A 14,043-nucleotide genomic window follows, 5' to 3' on the forward strand; every position below is an offset into this window, starting at 1 on the left:
CTCTTACTATCAGTTCAGCACAAGAGGTACTGTGTAATTTACCAAAATAGTAATTTTAACCTGCTTTTATGCATTTGTAGGTATGTTTGAGTTGTCTGGAGTTGACTTTTTTATGGGGAGGATGGGGAATGGTAGAAGGAAGCATGACAGACATACCAAGGGCTTCTTAATGTGTTAGTAACTGTGGAGTTGCAGATGAGCTTTACCCCTTCATGTCTGTATGCATGCTGTGGGATGCTTTGTTGCTACTATCCTCATGACCATGTTAGTTGCATTTTAAATGGTGACCTGACTTCCCCTGCTTCCTTTTGCTTCTTTTTGTGTGACTGTGGTCAGTGTACATATTTGTGAGATTTGCTCCCTGTCAGTTAGCATCCACTTTTTCTGTTCTTTCTTTGACATGCCACTAACTTTTAAAGGAATTATCATTCTCGAGAACCTATTCTGCTTATGTTGTTACTAGTGGGACTTCTTTTTTTATGCATATTTTTAAGTTTACTGAATTCTTCTTAAAGTCCATTGTTGTAATTTTGCTGCACTGTTTCTTTTATCTTATTGCTTGTCTCCATGAAACTTGTTATGAGCATTTCTATTCTCAACTAAGTTTTGCTTTATGGATATTGTTGAAGATCCTAAAGAGAGGGCTTTTCTGGAGTTCTCCTCCCTTCTGTATCCAAATGCACTGTTCTACTGCTGGACTTTCTTTGTTCTGCTGTCCTTGTGGAAACAAGGATGTAATGCTGTTTGTTACAAAGCTCTGAAGTTGTTTGAATAGGTGGGTGTTCATGAGAAGCTTCATCGAAGTTAAATGTAATTTCTGTTGCCTTCCTGTGTCCCTGCTCTTAGCTTGTCTTCTTTAGGAGAGTTGGCATTTCTGCCCACTTTTCTTTATTTCCTGCCCACTGCTCACTTTTCTTTATTTCCTAGTACCTATATATACACCTCACTTCAGGATTTCCCTAATTCAGCAGTGTTTTAAGTGCCTTTATGCCTTAAACGTGAGGTTGATATATAAAAGTGCTCTTTTTTGCCTTACGTATTTTAAAAGTGGTTGGGAGAACTTGCAGCCTTGCTAGGTCAAATTCAAAATGTGTTTTCTATCAGTGTTACAATAGATTGATTTTAAAAAAGATCCAGATAGGATTTTTGAAATACATGCTCTTGATTAAGGTCTCTCTGAAAAAAATGTTCATCCTGGACATCTCATTTGTTTTCAACATACTCTGTAAAATGGTCTGGTATTGGTAATATAAGTCTAGGCTTCTTTCTTCTCTGAAATGTAGCTGAAAATACTGTAAATACTTAGAAATTCTGTATAGGATGATGCATTCTATGGAGAATCCCAGGACATGACTAAATAAGCTCCTGGGTTTCACTAAATTAAATCTCCTCAGTCTTATGTAACCTGATTTCTGCAAATTGACTAAATGAAGAAATGAGTGAAGTTTTTTATGCATGTGTATTTGTGAGAATTAAAACAAAATCTTCATAGGCATTAGATGTTTAGATAAATGGATTTTTGCTCTAAATTAAAATCCTGTAGTGTAAAAAACCTGTAGATATATAATCTTAGCTTTTACAGTGGTTCTGAAGGTATATATTCAAGGAAGGGAAGAAAGGGATGTGTGGCAATGGAACTGCCTTTACCCACATTGATTTCTTAAAGTGTTTAGAAGGAAAGTAGGCTGCATTACATAAATTACACCAGCAGAGACTATCACATGATAAGATATCTCACAGTGCTTGTGCCATGGCTGTAACTTGTTTGTTTAGCTGTGCCTGGGTGATTAGAGTTAGCACACAATGCTAATGAGGTGGACTACAAATGGTTGTAGGACACTGAGATTGATGAGCAAAGCACAGCATTTCATTTTCTTAGGCTGGACAGTGACTATTTTGGGGGAAAATAAATTTGGTTGAGATAGAAAGCTGTTTTTGTTTTGCTTATGAGTGCCTATTTATTCTGTCCCCCTCCCTGACCCAAGGAGAAAAAGAGGATTTGTTTAAAGTTGTGATAGTTATGATCAAATATCTAAAAAAAAAAGTAAAAAAAAGTATTGTTTTCTATTCAGGTACATGCCTACCCTATGAACTTCAAAATAGGTCCATTTCTCTCTCCCTCCCCCCCATTTTCATTTCCCTTTTCAAACCCTCTAACATCTTATGTTTTTAAATATTCTTTGATCCCTAGTCAGGAAGTACTTCAAAATGAAAGGATTTTGGTTTTATCCTGCTCTACTATTACATGTGACAGAGGGTAGAAAATAATGTGTAAACTTGCTAAGATACTTGACAGTGTGGCCTTATTGAGGTTGTTTTTGCTTACATGAAATGGAACAGGAAGAGGTGAAGGTGTAGGTGGAGCCTTGTCTCTTACAGTGCTGCTTCTGTCTCACACGGTACTTAGAGAGGTTTGGAGACCTAGTTTTGAGGGCTCCCTTGCAATGAAAAGAAGGGTGGTTAGCCAGAATGGGATGCACTTGCTTAGCTACTGTCAGATGTTAATCAGGTTTAAAAAAACCCCACATGATCTGTTACTGAGTTGTGTCCAAGCATAATGCCTTTAAATGGCATGAGATTACACAGAAGGGACTACAGCTGTGTGCAAACTACATTTGATATGTCACAAACTTTATTCTAATGCTTTGCAGAAATTAATGTGTCTTTACTGCCCTAGCCTCTGTTATGCTTTCTTGACAGTTATTGGTATCAGGCCCAGTGCAAATTACAGTGATAGTTTCTTTTAGTTGGATGTTAAAAAAAATCAGTGTGGGGAAAAGGTCAGAATATAGTGGGGGAGTAGAGTGTCAGCTACTTCCATCCTGTGGTATGTGAGGGAAGGAAAAATTACACTTTTGGCTTTGGGGAAAAAAAAAAAAAGCAAAGGAAAAAATAACTAAAACCCCATGAAGAACGTTAGTTTTTCTCTCCCCAGCCATGTACACTCAGAGGAGTATTGTTTTCTCTTGTCAAGTGTAACCCTACAGGCATCAATAAAGCAGAGGTTGGCAGCAGTGAATGCTCTTGGGGCAGAAGTGTTGGTGGTGTCTGTATTGCAGAGTGGAGCACTGCAGCAGTGCCTGAGCCCTCTTGAGACCTGGGAGCAGGTTTAGGTCTGCCCTCCTGATGCTGGGCTTGAACTGATTAGTCTAGGAAGATGGAGCTTGCTTGTAGCACTTTGCTGATGGGGACCACACAGCTTTTGGTGTTCTTGTTGACACATCTTTCCTGCCCTAACGTGGGATGAAATAACCCAAATCAGATTTTTTGATCACGCCCCACGGCGCAGTGGTCACAGAAACGCTCAGGGATGTTCTGTAGCAGTAGGGTCAAAGTGCTTTAGTAAAGTATGTTCTGAAGGGAATAAATTCTCTGTGGAGTAGAGTGTTGCATGAAAATTAATATGGCATAAACTGAAGACATGGCAGAAGAGAGAATTTGGGAATGTCAGGTAATTTGAAGGCATGTAAGTTAAAATAGAAAGAAACAGAATATTGGGAAGGATTGGGGAAAGTGTCTTTTTACAGCCAATAAATAGACATTTGTAAAGAATAAAATAATTTTAGGGAGTTTGTGGCATCTTATACCACTTAGGGGAAGGTTATAAAAGCAGTTGCTTCCACTTCAGATAATTATTTGCTGGAAAAGTAATGTTAAAAGCCTGTGATACCCTCATTCTCCACCCAAAGATGATCTGTTCAGTGAAGTCCATCTGGTTTGCCACTAGACAATGCATTATCAAGTGTGGCTGAAAGCATTTGAATGTGATGCTTTGATCACAAGAGAGATGGACAGTGGGAACTTAGCTCTTGGTTTCAGTCACCAGCAGGATACCATCTCTTCCTGTACTTGAGCAGATGCCTGCCAGCTTTGGATTTGATCATACACTGAGCCATTTTCACTGTGCTTTCAGTGTTAATATAAGGGATGCACATTGTGGCTGGAGAAAAATAGGGAGATGCAAAAATCTGTGTGGGAAAAGCTGGTGTCTGGTTCAGGTCTCTCTCTTCCAGAGCTTTGAGAAATGGAGTGGGCAAGGTGCCAGGGTTTTGCTGATGTTTCCAAAACCCATGGAGTTCATAAAGACATAATGTGCTGAATAGGGGTGGTGCCTCCTTGAAATGTTTAATGAAATATGCTCTGTTTGCAAAATAATCTAATGTTCTATTACCAAGGATAATAAATGACACTTAACTTAGCATAAACAAAGAAAACGATTTCTTATGTTCAAGATCAGGATTTTCTTCTCTGTAATGTGTTGTGCAATAAGCTAATTGCAGCAAGACTGTTTCTTCTTCCTCATTATGAAGCAAGGCACTGCTTGGAGGCAGAATACCAGACATGATAGACAGATGGACTAATTTGCTGTGTCTGATTCTGTGTTTCTGCAATAGAAATGGCCTTTACATTTTAAAAGCTAAATGTTGATTATGACTGTTCAGGCAAAATTATATGAATGTGTGATTCTTTCTTTGTATCCTGTCTTTAAATCTGAATTTGGACATGTGAGTGTCTCTGATGGATAACTGAATCAGCTGAACAGCTGGCAATATAAATGACTCTATATGTTTCAGCAAAAAAACCTCCAACTTTCTTCAGCAGCTTAAGCAAAGAGAGGTATTTTTGCACCCTTTAAAATAACAAAGAACCGGAATTCCACGATCAGCCAGCTTAACAATGGTCAGGCATCTGTATTATGATAAATTCAGTGACAAGTATTTACCTTTATCCTTAAATAACTCTTGTTCCTCCTTTCAAGACATCTGTATTATGATAAATTCTGTGACAAGTATTTACTTTTATCCTTAAATAACTCTGGCTTCCCCTTTCATGCTTTTTGGCACATGATTAATAAACCTTTAGGTATTTAGTGAACCTGAAAGTCACTATAAATTGTAGGATAAGTTCAAGAGCTTCCACAGAGAGTGAAAGCAAATTACCACATTTGTGGGAATGACATCATTTTCATCTTTCAGTACAAAGAAAAGAATTTTAATTGTCCCATATAGAGAAGCATTATAGATGAATATATAAATGAGTAGCCATACATATGAGGTGATTTTAGGTGTTTTCACAAAGACCTAAAGTATTTGATGGCAAATCTGCTTGAGTTTACAGCTTGGTTCTAAGGGGGTGGGAGGATCCTGTCATTTGGAATTACTTGGCTGTATAGCAGAGCACATATGCATTGCAGGGCTGGTGGCTGAGAGCACCAGTGTTCCCAGCTGGATAACTGCTGGGTCTAACAGTTTTTGTGCTGTGTGTCAGCTTAGATCTGACATGGGCTGGATAGGCAGGGAATATTAACCAAAAGGGTTTTACTGTCGTCCCTGACTGTGCTAAGGAGGATTTTTTTTTCTTTGCACATGTTTGGCAGTTTTAAGACTTTATTTTATTTTTAGATTAGCTTCTTTGAGGGCAGTTCCACTGCAATAAAGAGCAAATCCCCTTAAAGATACTTGCGTTGGTGTGCTTTTGGGGCCTGAGCTGCTCTTTGTGGGCTGTTAGCTGAAGCCTCTGGCCTGCCAGGCTGTGCTGGTACTGGAGATGAAAGGGTGATCTGCACCTGGAGTCAGCTTGAGCTGGCATCACCCATGGGCTGCAGCTGGGAGCCTGAAAAAGCCCTAAATTGCTCAGGAGAGGCTGGTACCACAGGGAGTGTTGTGCTTATGATGGTGCTTCCCTGGTCAGCTCTGCTCTCCATGGGAATTTTCCATAGCTGGCCCTTAGCTTGGCTGACTGGGCTTCTCCTGGAGAGGTGTTTGAGGCTTGCATAATTTATTCTTAGCCTGAGGTATCAGGTAAACGAGACTTAAATTATTCATATATCTTTATTAAAATGTGTTTGAAACAGGAGCTTGCTTTTAAAATAAATGTAGAGCCTTCAGTAGGTATGTTTTGGTGATGCTTCTGTGGTTTTGTTTGGGGCAGTTCAGTTGACAATTTGCTGTTGTATAGCTTGGGTGCAAATTACTCAAATGCTCATTTGACATTTGCATATTAGAGAAGCCTGATTATTTAAAAAACATACAAAAATAGACAAACCAAAACACCAAAATGTCCTGATAAACACAGTCTCACAAGCACTCTCAGTTGGTTGAGTGCACAGTCAAGTGTGAGAGATCAAGAAGAGATGCTGCAAATCTTACTTGCTGTTTCTGCAGCATGCAGCATGTTGCTTTTGATTTTCTCTTGCCTCATGTTTGCTCCTCTGTAATTGACTTAGAGGAGCAGTAGTGGTGGGAGGGAAGGCTTTAGGGAGTGTGTTTTCTCTGTCTCTCTGATCTGGGCCAGCACTGGGGTAACTCTCAGGACTGTTGTTTTGATCTTGCAGATTAATGTTGTTCTTCTAGGAAGAGCATGCATTACTGAGGGATAGATTCCCTGTGGGTTATAGGAAGGATTTATTTTTATGAAGAACCCTGTTCTCATGTGTGTAAGCATCTCTATTCTATCCTTCATTAATAGCAAAAGATCATTTGTTTTAAAAGATGGTTTTCTGTGCACAAGGTAAGTCAGTTAACTAGTACAGTGTTTTGAATCTCTATTTTGAGAATGAGTGTAGTGTCTCACTTCTGGATTGTTCAGCTTTTGATTGGTCACTTGCTTTCACAGAGTTCATTAAATCAATATTGAAACTTAATATTACTTTTGTTTGAAAGTGTGTATATGGTTTGGAAGTGCTTGTTACTGATTTTCTTTTTTTACTTGTTTGTTTTTTTAATTGCAGTTTCTGACAACATATTGTTTTTAAAAAATAAATTTGGAAGAGCAAATTTTATTAACTTCCTTTCTAGTTCTAGGAAAAAGAATGGCAGATTTTCAGCTCGCCCTCAATGGGGCTAGAGTTTCATTCAATGTGAGCATACTGATTCTTTGCCAGTAATTTCAAGTACAATTATGTATGTTTCTCAGGGAAGCACCATTTTCACTGTATCTTGATAAATATTTTAAAGCAGTTTGTTTGACCTCTAGTGTTGAGCTGTGAAATTGCACCCCATTGACCCCAAAATATCTTTTATTTCAGAAAAACCAGTCTCCCCCAAATCAGGTACACTGAAGAGTCCACCTAAAGGCTTTGATACATCTGCAATTAACAAAAGTTACTACAATGTGGTGAGTGATCATTTTTTCTTCTATGGGAGCTGTTATATACAGTAGAATGCCGTTTAACTAAATGCTCATATCTGCCAAAAAAAAAAAAAAAAGGAGACAGTCTTGCCAGGAAGTACCAAAACTAGATAGGGGTATTGGTGGATTCTCATATAATCAAGATCATCATGAGTTTAATAGAATATGACATATGTGGATTCTTAAATTTTAGTCTAAAAGTAAGTAAATGATTGGCTTTTATGTAATATTATGCTCATGTTTTGCTAGTTGTTAATTTCCTTTTTTCTCCCATCCCCCACATGTGACATCAGTGTTCCCCAATCTCCATGAGTTACTGGAATTCTGCTGTGTTAAACTAATTAAGTATACTTTTGTCCTTTTTGTTGAATAAGAGACGGTTTCAAAATGTTCAGTTTGCTTCCTTTGTATTGATGCTTGTAAATCAAGTCTGTTGTTAACCTAAGGAACCTCTCCCTTATTCTGTGGGTAGATTGCACAGCAAGGCAGTACAGGCAGAGTGAGCCTTTAGCACACCCCCAGGAATTCTTAACCTGTACTCAGGTACTAGGTTGCATGGAAGAAACAGATGCATGTAAGAAACATACCCAGCTCTGTCTTTAAGTGTGTTCTAACCACGTTGAGAATAATTTATTTATTGAGGAGATACATTGGGAAGCAAACAAGCATCTTACTGTTTTTGTTAAGCACTGCTCCCTGCTGGTGTAAAACCAAACCACAACCTTTCTTTCCCTTTTCTTCCAAGCAGCTGTCATGGGTTTTCATTTTCTATGTCAGTTTTTAGGAAGGATCATAAAGCATCATTTTCTGGTTTTGTCTTGTGCGGTCGAGGAATGAATAGCACCTGAAGAGCAGAGGTGTTTTGTCTGTAGTCCCTAGTTGAAAGCTGTGAAGCAGCCTCCTGCTCTCCATCTGGCTCTGTCAGTAGCTGCAATTCTGTGTGGCTGCAGTTCTTTGGCTACTGCATCCCACAACTGTTGGTCACAATGGAAAGTATCCATGCAGGCACACCCTTCCCTCAAACTGCAGGAAGTAAAGATCTTGCTGTGGTATATCCAGCGACAAAATAGTGGATCGATTTTAATTTATTTTTGTTTTCACTGTATCTCTTTATAGTGTTTTTTTCTTTTTAAGTTATTGTAGGATGTGGATGCAAATTTGAGAGATGAAAGTGTATTTAAGTGAAAATAAGAGAATGTAAATGTTGAATTTGTTCAGGCACCTAAGTTGTACCATACAATTTTGAAATATCACCTTTGGTTTGTGTAATTTTTATAATTATTCCCTGGATAACCTTTTCTAATTGTGGAGGCTCAAGCTACTATACTTTGGGAAATACAGCTGTGGCTGGCTTTTAAAGTAGTTTAATTTAAAAAGAAACAAAACCCAAAAAACCCCCAAACCCTAGTGACCATCATATACCTACTCTTAGGATTAGTTTATTTTATATCTTGCTCAGGTGCAACTTTCTTGGTACAATTAACCTGATGTAATGAGACTGTTTTGACTGCTAATTGCTTAATAACTGTTGATGACATTGTAGGGAGTGAAAAGGACCAGTTCATAATAATATACTAATATGTTGTAAATTACAGTACTGACCCTAGATTGCTGGCCCTAAGTCTGTCTGCGATGAATTGGATAATTGTCATTTTCACATTTTTCCCCAGTGTGGCAAATGCCCCTGCTTTTTTTTAAGTCACCATTTTATTCTTCTGGTTTAGAAAATGAGAGGCTGTGCTGTATCTTGCCCATTGTTTCAGAGAAGTAAGACTGTACTGCTGTGTCTGAAACCTGCATTAGGCATGTTGACATTTAGGTTTTCTTGAAATATGTTTTGTGCTTCTGATGGCACAAAAATGTGCCATTTTTGACTTCTGAAAATATCTATAGAATATTTTCAATTTCTATTAAATATGTAAGATTTTTACATGTTTTGCATGTAGATTAGACAAAAAGCAAACCCATTCACTGAAGTGAACTTCTGAGTTGAGTTTTTGTGCTGTCTTAATATCTAAGCTGCAGACATGGCACTTTGCTGTGCTATATGTCATCACTCTGTACTGATAATATAGTTGAGGAAAAAGCAGAAGATCTTTAAAAAAACTTCTGGCAACTGGTAGCTGAAAGGATGTAGCTAGAATGAAGGAGTAAATGTTAAAATATGTGTTTAAGGTTCTCTTGGCTACTTAGCTGGAGTTGAGACTGGTACTCTGGGACTATGTTCTATTTTTGGCTGTCCCCACATGTGGATGTGCTGAGACTGTAGTCCTCACAGTTATTTATGGCTGTTTACCCTGGGGAAGGTTTATGTGCAGGCAACACTTGAGGATACATTTTTTGGACTGAGGACAAAATCAAAGGGCTGTCCAGAAAGTGATAGGAGAGGCTCCCTTTGTGGGAGGAGGACTAGGATAGGCTAAGGGAAAATACTTAATGAAAAGAGGAGACTGCTTTCACCACTCTGCTCTGCTCTTTGCTCCCTTGTAAACATGTTCTTTATTTCTGTGGATTCACAGCTCCGTCTGGAGTTCGTGAGACAAATCACATGCCTTCTAGTCTCAGTGTGCTTAATTATTGCTCCTTGCACTACGTGTTGCTGAGAAGACACATTTTTTATGTATGTACATTTGGCCTGGCTCAGGAATTCAGGTTAGTAGAGAATGCTGAGGTTTTGTCCTCCATGAAATGGTACAAGTCTGTAGTAGTGTGTAATATGAACCAGACTTGTGATGAAGCATTTTCCATGTAGAAGTAATTTAGTAGCCTATTACTGAAGAAGTGGGTGTATTGTTGCACGTTATTCCCTGAAGACAGAGCAGGCGTTACTCTGAGTTTTATTTTTGCTTCAGATCCCTTGAGATTTTATAACTGTATCCAAAATAAAATCAGGTTCTCTCCGTTTACAGTTGCATTGAGATTAGGTAGCTGTTCTAAAAACAGGTGAAGAAATGGGCATATTTCTCCACAGTTATGGGTATTTGTATAACTTTGCTTCCTTTTAAGTGTTTGAGAAGTAGTGGGGAAAAAACCACTCCTTTTGAGGTCACACTTTTAAAGTTGAATCAAGTTGTCTACTGAAGCTCATGTAAGTTTTTGAGACCCCTCAAGATATAGTATACTTGTGCAGTGCTTTACAATGCCCCTCTCGAGGGCCTGTTTTAAGGAGTTCAGCAAATTCTCATGAACCAGGAAAATGACATACTGATCACAATTTTGCTCAACTGTGTGATATTTTGGTGAAGTGCCAGACTACTGTGATAAAATGTCAGCGTGCTGCAGGATCATGCCCAAGTGTATCTCTGAGCTCTGCCTTTTCTCCCACCGACTTGGAAGGCAATCATCTTTGTGTAGGTAACTTTAAATCCATTTTTGGGTGGTAGGGAGAAGGCTGAGGTTTTGTGTGACAGAATTGTTAACCATGCTTGCATTTTGTGTGCCATGTGCTTGGGAGAGCTGGTGCTGTAGGAGCTCAGCTGCGTGTGCCTGCCATTCATCAGCGTTAGGGGCTGCCCAGGCTGCTGCTGCGATGCTGCTCTGCCGGGCGGATCGCGCAAATGTCGCGGTGGAGTTGTGGAAACGAGGTCTTGGAGGTCTCATGGGGTCCTGCAGCAGCCAGAGTGCGCAGAGAGCAGGGAAGGGAAGAAAGGTGATTATTAGATCATGCGGAAGAGATGTGGATGTGAGGAATGTAAGGGATTTCTGGTGCCAAAATACTGAGTTGCAGTCATGACTACTTGTCACTTCAAAGCACAGTCCAATAATCCTCTCAGCTTCTCAGTGAGGTAGGTAAGTCAAGCTGGAAGAATGCAAGATACCACAGAAATTATGTTTTAGAGCTATGTAAGCAAGGCTATTCTTTAAAAAATGTATTCAAAGAAAAAAAAATTGTGTGCAGTGAAAACTGTACTTGTTTAAAAGAAGGGGTAATAGATTTAATATGTTCTGGGGACTGTTGAAACTGTGTATATCTCAAGTATTGTGAAGGATTGTGAATTACTAGAATAAAAAGATGTGTAAGATCATCTGGTACTCTCCACACATTTTGTAGCGTGGTGTTATTTACAGTGACATTAATTTTCCTTTTTCCACTAATTGTCAGGTTACTAATTCTAGTTTTTAAGCTTTCTTGTTCTTACCTCCCCCTGTCCTTAAGTCTTTTTCCTCTAATCCCATGTTCTGCATATGGCAAAGAAAATCCTCAAAGAAAAATCCAAACCAGCACAAGGAAAAGAATGAAGTGTGTCCAGCATGAAACTAGTTTTATTTCAAGCTTTTCAGACAGCTGTTTAAAGCACAGAATAGAAGTTGTCTTTGAGAAAATTGGATAGTGGTGCAGTCTTTCAAGATCTTTAGCAAATTTGTTGACTTTTATCTTTCAGCGTCTTTTAATACAGTTTGGGTCTTCATCAGGACACTGTGGTTTTGTCCCTGGCTTTCAGTCTCCTTTTCCCTACTGATTTTTTCTGCCAGTGTAATGACTTTGGGCTGGGAGATTTTTGTGGGAAAAACCATACTGAAAAACATTGGTTTTGCACTTAGTTTTGAATGTCATGGATGCCAAGTACTTTTATATTTGCATTTGAACTATTTGCTTTCTTTGTTTTATATATATGAAAGAAAATATGGAGTTAGTGCTATGATTGGCAGAGATATTTTATTTCCCTGGTCTAAATGGTCAAAAAACTCTCTTAGCTTTTTAAAAATTTGCGTGCCCATATTGTACTTTGTGCTCTAATTTCCCTGCTAGTAGCCATAACTTTCCCTGTGACATTCTTCTGTCACAGTGTTTAGTAGAGAATGGAGACATTTTAATCTTCAGTTCAAGATTCAGACTTGCAACAAAAGAATGGACTCAAAAATGGTTTCTCTCTCTCTCTCCCCAAATGAATAGAAGCATTCAAGGAATAAGCAGAATCAGTGACACCAATGAAAGGAACAGTGAATTCTTCATTGACATACTGAACTATTTAAAGTTATTTCATCAGGTTTGCATTTAGGAATGAATGGCTTTTTTTATTTCCTAAGAAAGAGTATTGACTACAACAGTGAATAATGCACTCAATTACAGTCGTTCCTATAAATGCTGAAATGAGATATTGCTGTAGGCTTGACAAATAAGGCATGTAACAAAATGAGGTTTGTGCTGTGGCTTATGACCACTTACTAGCAGTAAGTTTTTGAAGTTCATCTCTGTTCACTAAACTGCATTTAATTCTGATGATTCTCTTGCTAAATAACTTTTGGAGGCAAAAAACATGTTGCCTTCTAAAAGCACAGTAGAGCCTGATATGATTATATTGGAGGATGTCCTAAAGCAGGCTCCCAAGAAATGACCTAGTAAAATGTTTTCTGCATATACTTGGGGTTATTCTACTTGTTTGATTTATATTCAGCTGAAACCCAAGTGTGTGTGCTGTATTTTATTAATACCTGGCTTTGCATCAGTCTATGCAATTTTCTTATGGTAGTGTACTCCCAGTGTAAGGTTAGGCAGCACTATTTGAAAATAATGTAATAGTGCTAATTGTATTGGTGAGTGACGTTGGAAATTACTTGACCTTTGTAAATCTGTTAATATTCAGGTGTTCTAGCAGGTTATTTAGTGCATCTGAACACTCCACTAGCAACATTAATCACAATGTGTTGTAATTGAGACTGAGAAAATGACACTGTTAATTTCTCTTGCAACTTCTATTGTGCTTTACCATCCTCTGATGATCTGTGACTGTTCTGAAGAACATAGGGGGAATAATTACCCCTGACTTTTGAGGAAAGCTCTGTATAACTCAAATTTTGCAACAAAATGTAGTGATAATCCTGTAAACTTACCTTTTTTTGTATATAGCTAAACGATGGCTCATCTGGTGTAGTGTGTTTTTTTTCTCCTGTGAATTTCACAGATGTATAGTATTCAATATTTACTGATATTTGTGTTTTTAAAGTAGGAACTCTAATTTAAGTTTTTCTCATGCTAAATAAGTTTTAGTATGCTTTAAAACTGGTATTGATATATCTTAAAAGTACCAATTAGCAATTGTCATTTATTGTAGGTGCTACAAAATATATTAGAAACAGAAAATGAATATGCTAAGGAGCTACAAACAATGCTTTCAAACTACCTGCGACCATTACAAGCCAGTGAAAAGTATGTGAGTTTGTCCTGTGTTTTAAATTGAGATCTCTCATGTGTTGGGGAGGGTTAACGTGGTCAAAATGTGGATGTCAGTGTGAATTCACCTCTGTGAACTGTGTTATTCTTGAGGCAGGGATTGCTTTTATTCAGTTTGCTTGCTGACTGAAACAGTCTGGTCCTTGATCTAAGAACCAGTAAGCATTTTCTTTAAATGCAATAGATAGTATTAATGCACAGTTAGTCAATAGCTGCAAACCTAAACATGTTTTATTTGCTTTGGCTCCAGGTTAACCTTGACAAATACTTCTTACTTAATGGGAAACCTGGAAGAAATAAGTTCTTTCCAGCAAATGCTTGTACAGTCTTTAGAAGAATGCACCAAGTAAGTATCATGTGTACTGCACAGAGTAAATGCTAACATGCAAATATCTTCTATTCCTTTACTTGTTGCATATTTTGTTGGGTATAGATTTTTTTTTTTTCTTTCAAGAGTTGTTGCCAGAGCAGCACAGTAATAGATATTTGGAGAATGTATTGATTGTTTGTACAGATACATATTGCAATTGCAAAGATAGAAATTTTCGATGTAGTTTAAAAGAAGTTTTGGATTTTTGTAATGCAAGTTCATACCAGTAGGAAAGTGGTGGTTTTGGTTTTGGGGGCATGAATTTTAAATATTTTCTTCAAAGTAAGAGAAAGAAAGAATGGAGGAACCTTATGTGATGGTGGAACAATGAAGAAGGAGGTAAGAGACTTGGATGAAAGACACTGTATGA

The 14,043-nt window shown here is 38.0% G+C and overlaps 1 protein-coding gene across 3 annotated transcripts in view; it reads left to right on the forward strand.

Annotated features, from left to right (window-relative positions):
• ARHGEF7 (Rho guanine nucleotide exchange factor 7) overlaps window positions 1-14,043 on the forward strand; it is a 116,334-nt gene that overhangs the window by 53,279 nt on the left and 49,012 nt on the right. For all 3 annotated transcript variants that reach the window (XM_084201171.1, XM_084201172.1, XM_084201173.1), the window contains exons 6-8: window positions 7,028-7,116; window positions 13,185-13,279; window positions 13,554-13,649. In XM_084201171.1, the coding sequence (XP_084057297.1) occupies window positions 7,028-7,116; window positions 13,185-13,279; window positions 13,554-13,649 (280 nt within the window). The remainder of the gene's footprint in view (window positions 1-7,027; window positions 7,117-13,184; window positions 13,280-13,553; window positions 13,650-14,043) is intronic.

Source organism: Fringilla coelebs (genome assembly GCF_963513975.1).
Source record: "Fringilla coelebs genome assembly, chromosome: 2".
Taxonomy (NCBI): Eukaryota; Metazoa; Chordata; class Aves; order Passeriformes; family Fringillidae; genus Fringilla; species Fringilla coelebs.